This window comes from Ochlerotatus camptorhynchus, unplaced genomic scaffold, assembly GCF_037179485.1.
Source record: "Ochlerotatus camptorhynchus isolate MF236.1 unplaced genomic scaffold, CSIRO-AGI_Acam_v1.1 ptg000295l, whole genome shotgun sequence".
In the NCBI taxonomy this organism is placed as follows: Eukaryota; Metazoa; Arthropoda; class Insecta; order Diptera; family Culicidae; genus Ochlerotatus; species Ochlerotatus camptorhynchus.
Window position 1 is genome coordinate 25,305 of NW_027040784.1, and position 19,044 is coordinate 44,348.

The 19,044-nt window shown below is 38.8% G+C and overlaps 1 protein-coding gene across 1 annotated transcript; it reads left to right on the forward strand.

Annotated features, from left to right (window-relative positions):
* Positions 1-4,890: 4,890 nt before the first annotated feature.
* On the forward strand, positions 4,891-14,148 carry Pp2C1 (protein phosphatase 2C). Its single transcript, XM_065228606.1, has 3 exons — positions 4,891-5,277; positions 5,750-6,212; positions 9,770-14,148. The coding sequence occupies exons 1-3, from the start codon at positions 4,980-4,982 to the stop codon at positions 11,775-11,777; spliced, it is 2,769 nt and encodes a 922-aa protein (XP_065084678.1). The 5' UTR covers positions 4,891-4,979; the 3' UTR covers positions 11,778-14,148.
* The last annotated feature ends 4,896 nt before the right edge of the window (positions 14,149-19,044 follow it).

A 19,044-nucleotide genomic window follows, 5' to 3' on the forward strand; every position in this document is an offset into this window, starting at 1 on the left:
TGTGACTGGCAAGTACCCATTAATGGGTGAAAAAGTACCTATTTCGAAGTAAACTAGGTAAACTCATAAAATGGGTAAAACGTCTTTACCCAATAATGGGTAAAGAGCTTGTACGTCAATTCATCGGGTACTTTTTACCCATTTTTTAGAAATGAAAAGATTTAGAAAATGGGTAAAAAGTATACATTTTCGATAATTGAGCTATTTAGAAATTAATTTTAATTTGATTTTTCGCATATTTCATTGAAATGGCGGAAACATTAGCATTAATAACTTGTTTTTTATTTATTTATTTTGATAATAATAACTTGGCATCCACTGTCCCTGCTGTGCAATGTGTTGCTTTTGTCGGACGTTTCTTCATGTCATCCCTTCCTGGAACACTTTGTTCACGGCCACTTCCTTGTGGATCTGAAATTAACAATAAAAATCATTAAATTTTATCTGAATTTCATAATGTACACCACCTAGATATATTTCAAATAAATACTTACATTTCAATACTCATTTTACTAGGCATAGATGGCATAGAAAATCAATTTTTAAGCCCTCGTAATATGCTTTGTGTTAGACAATATTCACTATTGATTAAGATAATTTTCACCCAATAATGGGTAAAATAATACTCATTTTTCTTCCCCGAAGAGGTCAAAAAGATGGGTACAAAAGAACCCATTTTCAAAAATATTCAATTACCCATTATTTGACAGCTTCATATACTTACTTATAATGGGTACTTTTATACCCATTAATGGGTACTTGCATGTTACAGTGTATACGAGCGTCAATTTTGACATAAAATTGTGTCATAATAGACGTGAAATTCAACTCAATAAAACGTATTTTTCGTCGAGTAACGAACTTTTCTGTCTCGGAGCATTTAATTTTACATTACATGTTTGTTTACGTCTCATCTTTTATGTCAAAGAACTTTCATAGTGAATCAAAACAAACATTGTGTAGTAGTAGAATTTCGAATAGAATTGGGTACGTTAATCGTTTACTTGGGACCAATAGGCTAGTCAAGTAGTGTGCCAATTTCAAATCGTTAGTTTCGTATTGATTGTTGATAGTAGCATAGAGGTAACTCTAAGACTAGAAGGTCCCGTAATAACGTGCTCAACTTTTTGGCTCAGCTCTGGTACTCTCTTCGATCCCAAGCTAATCGATTCACCCCTCGAAACATAGGAAAAACCAATAACCCCTCATTTTATCTGTCAAACTTTCATAGCGAATCAAAACAAACATTGCGTAGTACTAGAATTTCGACTAGAATGGGATACGTTAACCGTTTGCTTGGGACCAATAGGCTACCCTAATAAAAAATAACCATAAACGAACGACAACCCAAATCATTGAACTATTCCACAAATGGTTTGGATGATACCCAGAACACGTCGTTAAGCAAATTAACCATACAATTTTTATTAGGGTAGTCAAGCAGTGAGCCAATTTAAAATCGTTAGTTTCGTATTGATTGTTGGTAGTAGTGGTGTTGCCATGTGGTACACTGAAAAATTGCATTAGCAGGTGCGTCACCAAAATTTTTGAGCCGCTCGGAGACGGAGAAGACGGAGCGGAGCGATTTTAAATTGGCTCACTACTTGACTAGCCTCTTGGTCCCAAGCAAATCGATTAACGTACCCTATTCTAGGAAACATTCTAGCACTACACAACATTTTTTTTTGATTCGCTATAAAAGTTTGACAGATAAAATGAGGGGTTAGTGGATTTTCCAGGGGATTTTCCTATGTTTCGAGGAGTGAATCGATTAGCTTGGGACCGAAGATAGTACCAGCAACAATCAATACGAAACTAACGATTTTAAATTGGCTCACCACTTTAGTAGCCTATTGGTCCCAAGCAAACGATTAACGTACCCTATTCTAGTTGAAATTCTATTACTACACTATGTTTATTTTGATTCGCTATGAAAGTTTGACAGATAACATCAGGGGTGTGGATTCATGCAGAACATGCAGGGGTGAGTGAAATAGCTTGGGACTGCTTGGGACCGTTGTTCTGGTACTGAGTGAGCCAAAAATAATAATGATTTTCTTCGGGACCCAGTGGTCTTAGAGTTACCTCTATGGTACCAGAGCTGAGCCAAAAAGTTGAGCACGTTTCTTCGGGACCTACTAGTCTTAGAGTTACCTCTCACATTTATGTGTAATCCCAGCAAACGTCAAAAGAAGTGTATTTTTACACATTTTTCAGGAACGGTTTGTACAGCAAAATGTGTAAAAAGTAATAATTTCTTGAATATAATGGGTGCGCATTAGAGTGATGCAAATTTTGAAATTTTCGCTCCACATTACTTAAACGATTCCAAATCGGATCCTGACTAGCCTCTCAAAATTTGAACCCATTTGTGTGAGAAACTGAGATCGCACAAACCATTTGAAGTTTGTATGGGAATTACTATGGTAAAACCAAGATTTTTGTTCATGTCTATCTAATAATTCACCATATCGGTCTGCTTCAAAAAATTTCAACTGTTCTTGTAGGAAATTTTCCCAGCTACAACTTTGCTGAAGACCACATTTTGATTAAATGCAAGGATCGAAAGTTATCAATGGTTCAATGCGCTGATGTCTTATGATCATGCTCAATCAACTGCTCAGCAGGCAACATTGGTGTTTCTGGGGCGTTGAATAGGACACAAAACTCATGGCTACTATGTCACACTGCAAAATACAGTGTTGCCTACAGAGCAGCTGCTTGATCATGTCATAAGTTTACCAATCTTTTAAATAATTAATAACTTTTTCCTGTCTCGTTTTACATAGAAACGATCTTCAGCAAAGTTGTAGCTGAGAAAATTTTCTATAAAATTTGTTATCGAACTGTTTCGCAGCTCAATATGAAAAAAGACTAGAAGACAATGAACAAAAAGTTGAGATTTCCCATAGTAATTTACAAGTAAACTTCAAATGGCTTGTGCGAAGTCTGTTTCTAACCAAATGAGTTGTAACTTTGGGAGGCTAATCAGGACCCGATTTGAAACCATTTAAGCACTGTGGAGCGAAAAAGTCAAATTTTGCATCAGTCTAGTGCGCATGGTTTTTTATTAACTTCGGAATTTTCTTATTTGTGTCAATGGTAAAATAAAGATTGCTCGAATACAATATTATTTTATTGAAAAAAAGAAATGCCATCAACAAAAAGAAGTAGCGGCACCGGAGGTGTAGTGGTAAGCGTGATTACCTCTCACCCCAGCAGGCCTGGGTTCAATCCCAGTCGACGCTGCCGGGATGTTCTGAGGCATAACTGAGGCTACCGACGTGCCAGGAAGGCAGCTCCCACACCTGGACCCTACCTATCGACCCATCAACTCATGAACCGGGGACCAACGGCTTTACTTCCCATCCGAAGGAAGGCGTGATCAGAGATGTTATGCCTCAGAACATCCCGGCGGCGCCGACTGGGATTGAACCCAGGCCTGCTGGGATGAGAGGTAATCACGCCTACCACTACACCACCGGCGCCGTTCAATTAACGTTAAATATTACCTAATTTATAGTAAAAAATAGCCAATTTAAAGTAAAAAGTAACGATTTTTATCGGGTGCACGACGTTAGGCATACAGTCGTTAGGCATACGGACGTTAGGCATACGTACGTTAGGCATACGGACGTTAGGCATACGGACGTTAGGCATAATGTACGATAGGCATAATGGACGTTGGGCATAAAGGACGTTAGGCATAATGGACGTTAGGCATAATCTACCGGATGAATTCCAGAAGGATGATAATGGAGACCGTCTATTGATTGCTGACTTCGGTGACAATAATGAAAGAGCCTTAATTTTTGGAACTCATGAACGACGTCTTGGACAGGCAAAGTATTGGGTTACAGATGGTACGTTTGCCACAGTTCCTTGTTTGTTTCGGCAACTCGTCACTGTTCATGGAAGTATCGCTCCCTCACATCAGTAGACGGTTCCGCTAGTTTTCATTCTGATGACAACAAAAACAGAATCGTTGTATCGAAAAGTATGGCAGGAAATCCTGGAAGCAGTAGGTATGTTTTTTTGTTATTGAATGAAAAACCACAGAATTAACCATTCTTCATTTCATGAGCTGTTCTTTGGCATCATATTTTATTCAACCTTGGCTGTTTTTTTTGTTATTGAATGAAATATCACAGAATTCACCATTCTTTATTTCATGAGCTGTTCTTTGAGGAAAACCTTTTCTTCTTTGACTTTTGTAATATGTGTGTAAGAATATATTACAACAAATGTGTGATTTTTTTTATTTCTAGATGCGATTGATTTCACGAACATTGATAGTTCAAAACTATGCTGAGTTTTCATTGTCAGATTACTCAACCACTATCGCTACTAATCTTGGATCTAAGTAAATATGTAGCTACGTCACTTATGATATGATAAATAATGGATTCCAAACTGTGCCTATTAAATAAACTATGTTTGTTTAACTTGTATCATTTTTTATTCAACGCTAAGCCTAATTTGAGCATTGTTTACAGGTTTACAGGTTAAGCAGGTTTCTAGAGTTGCACAGCAGCAAGGTATTTAATGCCTAACGTATATTATGCCTAACGTCCATTATGCCTAATGACTTTATGCCTAACGTCCATTATGCCTAACGTCCGTATGCCTAACGTCCGTATGCCTAACGTATTTATGCCTAATGGGATACACTCATTTTTATCGGTAAAAATACCGATAACTATTTACCGATAAGTTTAGGTAATCGTAGCTAAGAGTATGAAGCATTGGCGCTTATTAAAGAGAAGTGCCGATAAAAATCGACTGGATCCCGTTCATGAGCACAACTTATCACTGTGTGTGTGATCACCTACATATAAATACCTTGTCGCTGTATGAGGGCACCATTCATTTTTCGTGTCATTCGTTTCGTAAGCTTTTTCGTGTCTATCAAAATTCGATTGTCTGTCAGGAGTGTTTTCTGTGTTTAATGTTACTGTGAGCAAAATAGTCTATTTCCCATGTCTATCGGGATAAATTTACGTGTAACGGGGCACACCTCTATCGGTGGTCGAAAATATCAAGAGGATTTCTTCTCCGTCGCCTACCAACAGACGGAGAATGATCAAAGTTTGGAGTACGCCTTTTTCGGGATCTATGATGGCCATGGCGGTGCAGAAGCGTCACTCTACGCAAGGGAGCATCTGATGAAAACCATCGTGAGCCAAAAGCTGTTCTGGTCCGAAAACGACGAAGATGTGCTAAAAGCGATCCGGGATGGGTACATTCAGACCCACTATTCTATGTGGCGCGAGCAAGGTAAACCAGAACCAGTGTAATCGGTCAATTAGATGAGCGAATCATAGTGCGCGCGGGAGGAAAGGGGAACGACAGTTCAGTTCGACATTTTCTTTTGCTCGCTGCCCTGTACTTATTGAGGGCAGCGTTTACAAACACTATCAATAGCATGATGCTGCGGGTTATCGTGGGAAAATGTGTCACATGCAAGCACTCAACGGGGGTAGATGGTCAAAACGGTGTTGAAATTCATAAAAGTTACTAAATATTTTGATCCAACATGATTTTTCATGTTTTGGAACGATACTTCGAAAGGCTTCCTGCTTCTGCTAAAGCTTCAGTGGAAACTTTCTACTTTTTGTACGATGCCACTACTACACACGCACCTCGTTTATTGACGTTTAAAGTGTTTATTTTGCTGCTGCTTGTATATGCACGTACCTATATTACGTATTTATTGAAGGTAATCTTAAAATTCTTTTCAACATTTCAGACAAATGGCCGAAAACCTCATCCGGTTTACCTAGTACAGCTGGTACTACGGCAAGTATCGCGTTCATCCGGAGAGGTAAAATATACATAGGACATGTCGGGGACTCCGGAATCGTTCTTGGCTACCAGAAAGACAAGGAAGCTCATACAGGAGAGTCTTGTACGTGGAATGCGATGCCCTTGACGGAAGATCACAAACCGGAAGCGTACGCAGAAAAGATGCGTATCATGAGCTGCGGTGGAAAAGTAGTCACCAAGTCTGGGGTTCCGCGCGTTGTTTGGAATCGACCGCGAATCGGACACAAGGGCCCAGTGCGTAGAAGCACTCCTATTGACGAAATTCCGTTCCTCGCAGTGGCACGGAGTTTGGGGGATTTGTGGAGCTACAATTCGGCCGTAGATGAGTTTATTGTCAGTCCGAATCCGGATGTATCCGTCGTTGAGATAGATCCTAAGAGATACAGGTAAGAACAATGGTAACCCAATATACATGACAATAGGGTAAGACGCCACAGCTAATACAAAAAAATGTCAAATACTTGTTCATATAGTGGAGCTGGAGAATGGCATGAAAACTATCATATATGATACGAAATGGGGTAAAATGTCCATGGCGACCAAAAAACACCCTCTTATATTTCGGCTGCTACACAGCAAAAACAATTTTTACAACATTTCTCCTGTCCTACATGGTTTCCACCTCAAGCCTTCTGTCTCAACCAGCCCAGTGGCAGGCGCGTAGGCAACATGTTTCGTGACAGCGGGCCCAGAACAGCAAAATAAACGATTTGAGCCCGGGACATGCTACCTACTGTCAAACGCTGCTGATGGTATAGGCCTTGTCACTGGCCTGGTCTCAACAAACCTCGCTTCTTTCATCTTCCTATGCCTACGGAATATGGACGTCTTGAGGCTGCTTTCGGCTGGATTAATCATGCCCCCTGCTTGAACAACTCGAAAAGCTCGGCGATTCTCAAGGTTTCATTCGTTGGTTTAATTTGTTTTTAACCAATCGAGAGCTTTATGAGAAAATTGGCTTAGATCAAACGCACTATTTCTTCAAACAAGTCAGGCGTTCCTCAATGCAGCAACTTGGGACCGTTGCTGTTTACGATTTTTATTAACGAAATTGGTCTGATACTTCCAATTGATTGTTGATCGTCCGACGGTTGTGCGGTCTTCACTGTTTGCGGTTGCAGCACCTGATCAACAGTTTCGAAGCAAATAATGCAAATAATGAAAAAAAAAAACTCTGCTTTGGCATTTAAGCTACGTCACTCGGACATCATGCCAAAGCTAACAGGCAGCTCGGATTCATCTTCAAGATCTCTAACGAGTTTTGGGATCCTACCCTCCTAAAAGCTCTATACTACTCTCAAGTGCGAGCAATCTTATAGTGATTTTTTTTTATTCAGTTCCAACCTGGATCGGGTATCAAGATTGGGTCTGCTTGTTGCCTTTCAAACGTCAGTGTTAACTTGGCTCGTGTTGAGGTTCGCACTGACAATAAGCTCGTGTTCGCACGGGTTGGAACTGGTTTGCAACCTGGATAATAAACAAATTCGCTTTTAGAATTCGGTGTAGTAGTATGCTGTCCGTATCAATAAGTACAAATAGCGAGGATTGAATCTGTTCAAAGGAAATTCGTTCGTAATGCTCTTGGTTATATTCCTTGGAATGATCCAGTGAATCTTCGACCCTATGAGAATCATTGTCAAATCCTGGGTCTTCACATTCTTGTATGCAGGCGGACAATATCCTGACAGTGTTTGCAGCAAAAGTACTAATAAGTGAAACCGATTCTTCCTGAATTTTGGGTGAATTTGAACGAGTTCTTCGATCAAGGATTTTTTTCATCTCGGCTCGGACCCCGTGCTACAAACTACGGGTTACATGATCCAATACGATTGAAGTCGGTACGAAACCTTTCGTCACCGGATCCAACGCAGTCTGCAGTCGTCCATAGCCCATGTTCCTGTATTTTTATCACTATAAAGAAGGATACACATACCTTTCGATCCGAGACTTGGAGGGCCGAGTGTTATATACCAATCGACTCAGCGCGACAAGATCGGAAAATGTATGTGTGTGTCTGTTTTGTGATTCGTGTTTCTCGGCAATCACTTATGTAACATCTATTTTTGGAATCGGTTTACTGGTTCTGGAGATATGGCCGGAACAAGATCCGATAAACACGGATTTTGGGAACTAAGTCATGTTTCTCGGCAACTAGTTCTGTTGATGGGAAAATGAATGTAAATGAATGCACGAAATGAATGTAAATGATTTGCCATTGCTGATAAAGGTATAAAAATAAAAGGTATCATGGTCCCATATAACTTCCAATATTTTTGGAATCGGTCAATTGGCTCCGGAGGTATGGCTGGAACATGACCGGTGAGTATGGGTTACGAGAATGGAGGTTACTTAAAACGTGAAACCCATCATGCTACTTCTCAAATCACACGAGCAGTTAACAATAAGTGCATTGATCATATCCGGACATGTTGCGGGTACACCCAGGGAAGTGGTTAGTTTCTGACATGAACAAACCCCATCATGCGACACCTCATATCATATGCGGAGTCAAAAATAAAATGAATGACAGCCAAATCGAGTTCCCAAGACACTATTGGTCACATCTGAACATGATCCGGCAACCTCCTGGAAAGCGGCCAGTTTCTGAAAAGCACCAAAACTCACACCAAACTACATCAGAATTTAAAAAACAAACTCGAATTAGAAAACAAGATCCTTTCCAAATCGAAATGAGACATATCGAGTGTCCCAGACTACATTGGTCACATTCGGATCCAACCTCGAGGAAGTGGCCATTTTCAAATACTGACAAAATCCATTGTACGACACATAAAGTTTGGTGAAAACATTGCCCTTTGAGTGTGTGAGACAAGACTGAGCGCTAATAACACACATACCGAATTTGAGTCATATAGCGAATTTGTTTATTATCGGGGTTGAAACCAGTTCCAACCCAGTGTGAAACCGAACTTTTTGTCAGTGCAAACCTCCACCTGAGGTAGGTTTTAAAAACAAACGATCAAACTGACGTTTGTCATAAAACAAGCAGAGTCGATCTTGATATCCGATCCAGGTTGGAACTGAATATTAAAAAATCGCTAATAGAATCATCGTCGTAAAACAAACACACTATGACACAATCTCGCGTACTATTGGATCGGACCATCTTTATCACATTATCGCTTCGGTAATGTAAGGGTAGTATCAAGTGTAGTTTTTTTTATGGAAAACTAGAAAACATCTTATTAATCTAGAATCCAATGTCCATTTGTATGTACTTGTTGAAAGACGATTTCCTGTTATTTATTATGAAATATCTATAAATCTTATTTTCTGATGCAGAAATCATACAAGATTTTTGACATTTTCAGCTAGTGCGTATCACTTTTTAAAATATTCGCGCTAGATAATAGTAAAATTTCAGACTAAAATTAAATCAATCAATAGTTTCAGCAGAGACTTACCCCTACAAAATATTATTGTAAAATATAAACAATAAGCTGAATTTGACTAGGGTGGCCATATTTTCTCTATGACGTAACTGCCCCACTTTCCCTTTATTTATACAACGATTCAGTATGCGCATTTTGTCCCACAGCAATTGTTAATCAGGTTCCTGTATCTCTGTATTGATTTTATCAGGTAGTAGGAGGAGGAGGGGCAGAGTGAGCATCCCGCAGTTTGGCTCTGGATCTCCAGCTGCATGAAACAAATCAACTGGTAGTAGGTTCAATATCATTATGATATTGATCTTACCACCAACCGAAAGTATAAGCTGGTGCACGGGATGCTCACTATGCCCCTCTTACCCCTTCTATAAATTACAGAATTATGCCCACCTAACTAATAATTCACACAAAAATTTCTGAAGATGAAAGCCGGTTGCCTAAAAATCTCCTTAATAAAGTTTAAACAAATCAATTGTTTGTTTGTTTTCTTGATAAAACTTATGTGCCTAATTCATATTTTTTGCTCTTTGCAGATGTTTGATCTTCGGAACGGATGGTCTGTGGAATGTCCTATCACCTAAGCACGCTGTAGAAATTGTACATGCCGCAGAAATGGAAAACATCCGCATAGCACTGGAAGGTGGATGTGATTGGAAAAATCCCAGCAAATTACTGGTGAACGAAGCACTAGAACGGTGGAGCAAAAGCAATATGAAAGCAGACAATACATCGGTGGTCATTATAATGTTAGATCCACCAGGTCCTCCTAAACGAGACGTACTGCGATCTATGAGAACATCGATACAGCCCATTGATCATAAGATAACGAACACCCAAACGTTGGATAAATTGAACGTCACATTGTATGATCATACAACGAGAGAGTTGGTTGATCTTTCTCAAGTTACCTGTCAGGATGCGTCTCAAGTCGTGCAAGCCAATGTACAACATCAGCAGCATTATCTGGATTCAACGCCGTCTGCGTCCTATCAAGACATGGCTTATACTGACAGCTTCGCTGAATCTTACAATACCTTTCTGAACAGCAGTCTCAGTAATGATCATTCGTATACGAACTATACGCCTAGCGCACAACATTATAGTGTTCATCATCAGCATCACCATCAACACCATCACCTGCAGCACCAGTCACAACAGCATAACGTTCTACACGAAGAAAACCTACAGTACCCGGCTGAAGGACAAGAACGTAATCAACAAGATTCAGCCGAAGAAACGTACTTGCTAACGAATCTGCAAACCAAATCAGAACGGCTGCAATCGGAAATGATGGAAGCATCTACCTCAACGGCGTCCACCTCAGCGGTTGGATACTTGCACATGGAGTGTACAGGAAATGTGGCAATAATCGAGAACTTTCACGATTATCAATCACCGCACCTGCCTTCTCACACCGCCGGTCATCAAACACCGTTTAGCTCCCAATATCCTCACCATTCTTTCCAGCAACATCAGCACCACCACCACCACGAACATGCGACTTATCAAATGGAACGGTATGATTACCATCACTCACATCCCCACGAACCAGCAGGTTGTAGTTACGGTAGCCAGCAATATACGGCACATGATCTGTCGGAAAATAACTATCCCAAAGACTCTGAGGAATATTTGTATCCTGAAGAGGAACTGGACAGCAATCGTCAAGATTCAGATACCATACAGGAAACTCTTGGGGTAGTAGAGTTAACAATTAATAATAATGAAAACGATACCGAAGAGACCGTACCCGAATCGATTGATGAACGGCCGTCTGTGATAAACGCATCAAAGGGGGACAGTAAATCCGATGTTGAGGACATTCAAATCAACGAAATATCGTCATCTAACTTGAGCGCGCTCTCCCCAGCGCAGGATACTTCCCTTCAGTCGGATAGTGATAGCTGTTTAAGTGGTGACGAAGCAAAAGCATCTTCGTCTACCTCAAGATCGCCATCGAACACGATGGACAAAAGAAGTTCTGCTCGTGTTGGAAAAGCAAAGAAGGTACGGAAAACCATCAAGAATATTGTAAAGATTGTTTACGAGACACGAAGCAGCCAAAGACCGCATCGAACGAGAGCTCAACAGGAAAACCTTTCTACCGCAGCAGCAAGCAGAAACATGCGTAGCAAATTTGGCAATTTTTTGCCAAAACAATCAAAGGTGAAAAAATTCCTTAGTTTCAAAAAGGTGAAGAAATCGATCCGGTGTAGTTTAGCTGATGCCAACAGCGGAACAGTTAGCAACAATAATAACAATATCAACAATAAAAACATCGATGTGAAGAGTAAAGCAGAAAGTGATGTAGGAAAACCCGAAGAAAGGCGAGTTTTGCGGTCGGCAGATCAAATGAAAGCTGGCAAACCTTCCCAAAGGTTCTCTCGGCGAGCAGTGGAATCTATTACTTTGATAAGTTCCACTAGCCAACCGAGCGTTCCGAAGCGATCCGTTACACTGGTCACGGAACGAAAACTACCGAAACGTAAGATGCTACTGCGAAAGGTAGCTCTGGATGCAAAACGGGTAAAGCGTCACTAGTAGATTCAGACACAGCATTGACCCAAAGAACGCCGACGATGAAGCCGAGACGTAGAGGCTGTGAAGTGTAACTATCATGTAATATTTTTCACCCGGCATCTCTGTGTGGGTGTACCAGAAGTTCCTAACCTTGAGCTCGTCGTGATTCCTTCCCCTGATACTGACAGGGAACTGTAAAATTGACTTTTAGTTAGGGGAAATAAGGAAGACCGTCCTCTATCCACGAAATGTTTAACAGGATAGTGCCTCAGGTTTAAAATGTTTTGGTTCGAAAGCTTCAAAGCCACCATTCTTGGATACATCTTCTGACAACTTACATAAAAGTTTGGATGATTTCCGATTTTTACGAAACCCATGACTAACATTGTTGTTGTTGTTGTTGCTATTGCCAGTGTTGTTAACTTTTCATGGAGTACGATCCTTAGATTGGTAAATTTATTTCCACTGCATTAATTATTGCTAAATTTAATGACCATTTTCCAAAAACAGTCATTAAAAAAGATAAAAAAAAAATAAGTCCCAACATTTTTAGAATCCGTGGAATTTCTTCTTTTGAGAAATTGCTGCTCGTTCTTTCGCATAGAATTTATTGTAAGGCACTATTTGTGAAAATATTTCCTTCTTCGAATATTTAATGAAGAAAGGAGCCTTGTTTGGTAAGCACAGTTATAGGTACTATATGCCCAGGGAAGTCGAAAAATGTCCAACCCAAACATGTGTGGGTTTTAATCACATAGAATTGTTATCAATACATCCAGTACTCTCAGTTCTCTACATTTAGCAAAGGTTCCATTCTAACCTCATAACCTCTGGTTAACAACCCAACTATTTAAAGCAACCATTGAAAATAACGACTTAATGGCAGGGAACTTCTGGTTGATCGCATATGCTCGCCTAATTTTAATTGTTACCCAAATTGCACCCACAGTTTATATTTATTGGTGGAAGTTTGTGACAACGTGTTTTTGTACAGAAAACTACCTAGCAGTGCAGGATTAGTTTGAAGTGTTGTAAATAATTCGTACCCTAATAATAGGCAGACTTGGGTAGGGAACCGAGGCTGCACCGGACAGTTTTTATCGCGGTTCAGTTAAATGTGAGATTTTTTCATCATTTACTGATAAATGTTCAAGAACCAGCGTGACGAAGAAATTAGAACATTTAACCTAAACCGTGTTTTGAAAAACCGCAGTTATAATTTCTTTGTCAAGTTAGTTGTTGAACTTTTGTTAGTTGAATACACATTGGATTCATGAATAATATATTAATTTTAGTGAACCGCGACCGAAATTTATCGTCTGTCCTGGGTTCACTACTCAATCCCGATAATAGGTACTATTATTGTTTGATCGTGTTTGAAAATTACTATTTGCTGCAATCAGGACTATTATTGGTATATTCCAGGATAAAAAAAAAAAATAGGTTACAGGTTATGTATATAAGTATGCATAGAAAACATTTTCGATCAAAGTGTACATAAGCAAGGTTGCAAATACTCATTTCAGCTTAAACAATGTTCTTCTAAATTATGAAATAATTAGATGCCATGATCAAATTTTGAATTGGTAGGATACAAGAAGAGGTTGCAAAGAATGTGTTTGACATATTAAACCTGTTTATTTCACTTCATGAGAGTCACAATCAGCGATTTTTCACAAACTCACTCACTCACTCACTCACTCACTCAGCGATAAGAAAATCGCTGATTGTGACTCATAGAAAGCAAAATTTACAGGTTTTATGTTTCAAACGCATACTTTGTAACCTCTTCTTGTAAGTTACAAGTTAAACATGCCATCATACCATCTTTTGGTTTTATTATACCGAAAAACATTATTTTAGCTGAAATGAGTATTTGCAACCTTGTACATAAGTGAACATTGAAAAGTGCCTGAAGGAAAACGATTGTAATGACTATTTCGCGTCATTGATGTTTATATTACTACATTACAATATCAAACTGCACTATCTTGTTGAGAATATATATATGTCGTAAAAATCGAGTTTATAGTATGTGGCGTAAGTAGCATAAATGTAGATCTGTGTAATCTTACATAATTTAATTTACATTTTACAACAGTGTGAAAGAGTTAGTAGGTAGGGCATTATTGTCCATAAAAGCATAACAGTCATATCTTTACTTGATTTCCTATTCAAATGGGACTGTTATGAGTTTATGGATAGATTAGGAAGTGTGTTTTTTAGGTGCGCTTTATAATTTAGCTTTGACCGCAGAAAAAGAAATAGATTTGCGTAGATTGTGAAACTTTCGAAAACAAAAGTTGAAAACGTGCAGATAATTTAATATTATATTTAAAACTAGACAATTTAGTGTATATTTTTGAGAGAAAATAAAGCCTATTTAAAAAAAAAATAAGCTGTTGTGTTACTTTCTTGTTCTCGAAAATTCTGTACAATGTCCAGGTTTGGTATGCAATCACCCCACAATTATGGAACCAGGGAGATACACGCGGTTTGAAACCAACAAAATAATTGGATATCTAAACAACCTGCTAACTTTCCCTTTGGTTCAGAATAGGTTGCCATCTACCGCTCACTGTATAATATATTTTATAGTTTTTCTCTTAACTTCATTTCATTTTTTCATTATGCAGCGCAGGGTGGGGCGCAAGTCAATCCAAGGCCGATAGTAAAGGAGGGGTAATGGCTGACTCGCCACATGCAGGCTACATGATCGCCATGGGAAGGGATAATGATTAGATTGAGGTAGGTGGTTGGATGTTTTTTTGGATTGAGATGGCCACGATGCTACAAAATTATATGGAATGTGTAAGCTGGAAATAGTTTAAAATTTGAATGATTTATTTAGAATTCGTTACTGAGAGTTCTGGTCTGCTTTGAATCAGAACACTGGATTCCGTATGTATTGTTTCAAGATAGTTATGGAAAAAATGCTGTGACGTAGATACATCCGCGTAGTAAACCGATTGAATAAGCAAATCCGTTTCGAACGAAATATCTAAATTATGTAAGCTACGAAAACCGCGCGAATTCCGAGAGCCGTGCGAGACAACCGAACCGAGAAAAAATGCTTAATATCATTTAAAGAGTGCCACAAAAATAAATGTGATAGCCTATGTTGGCAAGTTGATTAATTTTGGTTACCTCCCTAGATATTCTAATTATTTTACTATTGAGCTTTGTTTCAATTTAGCTATTTTACCGAACAAATTCTAAACTACATCTACCTCACTGTATAATATATTTTAAAAAATTTCCCTTAACTTGCACATTATAGTAAATGATAATTTTTTTTCCTTTGGTTTGTTTTTTCCGTCGCTCCCACACCTGGACCCTACCTATCGACCCATCAACTCATGAACCGGGGACCAACGGCTTTACTTCCCATCCGAAGGAAGGCGTGATCAGAGATGTTATGCCTCAGAACATCCCGGCGGCGCCGACTGGGATTGAACCCAGGCCTGCTGGGTTGAGAGGTAATCACGCTTACCACTACACCACCGGCGCCGTTGAAAATGATGATAAATGATGCTATTGGTATTGGTTGTGAATGTACGTAAATAATAGAGTTGTCCCCGTACCTGCTTTTTTGTTTTTGTTGAAACTTGTTGTAAGACAACAATACAGGAATCCCCGATTTGCGCGGTGGGTGGTGCCGTCTACTCACTGTCATTTATCAATAGTCTTTCAACAAATCAAGCTGAACATTGCACTTGGTCCTAAGTAACATTGACAGATTCTCTTCATCGACTTTCTTTTTGTATCCTCACGGCCATGTTAAGACATTCTCAGGCATTTTCAGTAAGCAGATCGATAAAAGAAGCTTTTATCTAGAATCTAATACGACAAACACAACAATAAACCGTTATGTGCCGTCGACCGTCGACGAAGAGAATCAATCAATGTTACTTAGGACTGTAAGCAAATTTTCCCACGCATCGTACATTTTTTAACACATTCGTTAAATCCAACTTCCCATCAGAACATCAACTCCATGGATCCATCCTAGATTTGTCATCCAGTGTGAACTGAGAAATCACAGCAACACTTGAAATCGTTACAACATATTAGCCCGTATCTACGGACAGTTCCAATTATCCATACAAAGCAATAAACTTCAAGACTTAGTGATAAACTTCAACACTTAGTGGTACAACAGCGCTTGAGGTGTAGTGGTAAGCGTGATTACCTCTCACCTCAGCAGGCCTGGGTTGAATCCCAGTCGGCGCCGCCGGGATGTTCTGAGGCATAAGTAAGGGAAGTAAAGCCTTTGGTCCCCGGTTCATGAGTTGATGGGTCGATCCAGGTGTGGGAGCTGCCTTCCTGGCGAAAAAAAAACACCGCTTGGAGCCAGAACTGTAGAACATGCAAAAAGTATCCTATTTCCACATTGCGCTAACCCAGTTATACCAACAATCAATACGAAACTAACGATTTTAAATTGGCTCACTACTTGACTAGCCTATTGGTCCCAAGCAAACGATTAACGTATCCCATTCTAGTCGAAATTCTAGTTCTACGCAATGTTTGTTTGGATTCGCTATGAAAGTTTGACAGGTAAAATGAGGGGTTATTGGTTTTTCCTATGTTTCGAGGGGTGAATCGATTAGCTTAGGACCGAAGAGAGTACCAGAGCTGAGCCAAAAAGTTGAGCACATTTCTTCGGGACCTTCTGGTCTTAGAGTTACCTCTATGGTTATACCTCACACGCCAAAGTCACGAGTTCAAATCTCACCCCGGACAAGTCACAAATAACCCAAGAGCGTAAAGTGACTATAATTATAGTCACTTTACGCTCTTGGGTAATCGACATAGGTGAGGAACTTTCAGTTATAAAATTATCAAATCTCAATCCAAATGAAATAGTCCCACTTAACGAAAAATGTTTATTAACTGGAATAAACAATAATCATCCGACCCAAACGCTTGGATCAACAATAACTAAAATAATATTATCAAATGACTCGATAATTAATCACAAATTTCAAGTAGTAGAGGAAAGTTTCAAGGAAGTATCAATGTAGGGGAAATGTTTCTAATGTTGGCCTATGGACCTAAGATTGGGCTCATCGCTAAAAATCTGCTATTTATCAATTGTATCTAGATGAACGCGTCATTGGGATGGTACTAATAGATATTTTTGGTTGCTATTGAAAATTTAGCCGATTGCTGAATTTATGTATGGGCAAAAATTAGGGACACTTAGGCCGACATTACCTACATTTCCCCTATTATCAATGAGGCTCAAACCTTTGTAGACTACATTTTTTTTAATTAATCTACTATTAAATCAAATATTAAAAATCCATCATCACCCTCGTGGCGAACAGAAATAGTTTTTGCAGTGCTACAATAATTATTAAAAAGTCGTTATGACAGCTACCCATATAAAATAATCCGTTAGACATAACTTCGTCAAGATACATAATTTGTCAATTCATAAAAAAAAATCATTGAATAACTGTTCAAAAGACAGTTTTAACGTGTGAAATGCAGTGTCTTTTAAATTCTGTGAGCCACCCTAGAATTCATTGTCATAAAAATGAGGGCCTAACTATAAGGAACAACTTTGTAGAAGAGACTTTTAGTCTAAAGTTTCAATTTCAGGCTCAAAACATATCATTCCACCTACATCTGCATTCTGGACCACTGTGCATTGGCCAGAAATAAAATGGAAGGACTAAAGTCAAGATGAGGAGAGATGATTGATTTGTATAGCTGTATTTTACTGGCAATAGTTAAATCGTTTTTCAGTCGACATAAAATTCCATACTTCTTGGCAATTTTCTTGATGACATTGTCAATGTGAGAGTTGAACTTAAGTGTGTCATCAATAATCACGCCAAGATATTTAATCTCCCGAACGCGATCAATAGTCTCATCATCAATTACAACAGAGACGTTCTCATTTACTCGATTCTGCGAAACTACCATAAATTTAGTTTTACTTGTATTCAATTTTAACTGCTTATATTTCAACTATCTACTTAGAGAACGCAAATCTTCATTCAAGTGTAAAACGGCATCATCTATATCCTTAGTTGCAATGAATAACACAGTATCATCTGTAAAAAGATTAATGTCGCAAAATCGTAAAACACGTCGCAAGTCATTAATATACATAATAAATAACAGAGGCCCTAATACACTTCCCTGGGGCACTCCAAGGTTATTCCCCACGGGACTGGAAACAGAATCATTAAAAACAGTCCGTTGAGTTCTGTCAGACAAATAGCTTTCAAACCATTTATATGCAGTACTCGTTATTCCAAAGCGCTTGATTGATCTTAATAATAAGGGCCTAGAAATTGTTTCAAAAGCGCGTTTAAGATAAAAAAAAACAGCAACAATCGTATCTTTACACTCCAAGCTATGTTTCTACTTCGCTAAAACCAAATTCAACGCGGTTTCACAAGAATGACCTTCCCGATATCCCGATTGTTCTGGTATCAACAAACTATTACTATTTAAATACTCCAACAGCTGGCCTTTAACAACAAGTTCTAAAATTTTCTCTAATGTGTGCAACATGTTGATGGGACGAAACTCTTCGGCTTTAATCGTTCTAGCAACTTTTTGAATAGTCCATGTCCAGTTTGTAATGATTCATTAATAAGGTCCAGCAAGATGTGGCCAATGACATGAAAGCAATCTTGAATAACTCTAGCATTAACATTATCTACTCCAGCCGATTTTCCTAATGAAAAACAAATAACTCTAAGTTCATCTAATGTAATTGGGTGAAAAACTTCAAATCTACAACTACTATTAACTGGCTGTTTTATTTCGTCAGGTTCATCGACCAATTCAATAGATTGATTAATCAATGAAACACTGTCTACGAAATAATCATTAAACTTAGCTGCAATTACTTGTTCTGACTGTTCTAATGTGCCATTAAAAGTTATGGACCGCGGTTTGCAATTACTAGGGTTTAATAAAGATTTCAAAATTTTCCATAACTCTTTGCTGTTGTTTTGATGCTGATCAATCTTCCTTTGAACATATTCACAACGAGTTTTCTTTATCGATTGTGAATACTTATTACGCGCGATTGTGTACCTATTCCAATGAGTGTCATTATTTGATCTACAAAACTTTTTGTACCATTTGTCCCTTTTCCGTTTAAGACGCAAAAGATCCAAATTGTACCGGCTGTTTGAGTTTTTCAAAGAAACAAACTTTTGCTCAACTAGTTAATTGGTACACGTTTTCAAAGCGTTATTAAGAACAGCTGTAGATTCATCTAAGTTACCGGCCGCGAATGGAAAATCCAGGCTTCTCT

Bases quoted from the DNA above. Each gene is read 5' to 3' on its own strand.
- Pp2C1 (XM_065228606.1), top strand. From the start codon at position 4,980: ATGTCTATCGGGATAAATTTACGTGTAACGGGGCACACCTCTATCGGT. The intron at 5,278-5,749 runs GTAAACCAGAAC...TCAACATTTCAG, and splicing joins TTCTATGTGGCGCGAGCAAG to ACAAATGGCCGAAAACCTCA. The intron at 6,213-9,769 runs GTAAGAACAATG...TGCTCTTTGCAG, and splicing joins ATAGATCCTAAGAGATACAG to ATGTTTGATCTTCGGAACGG.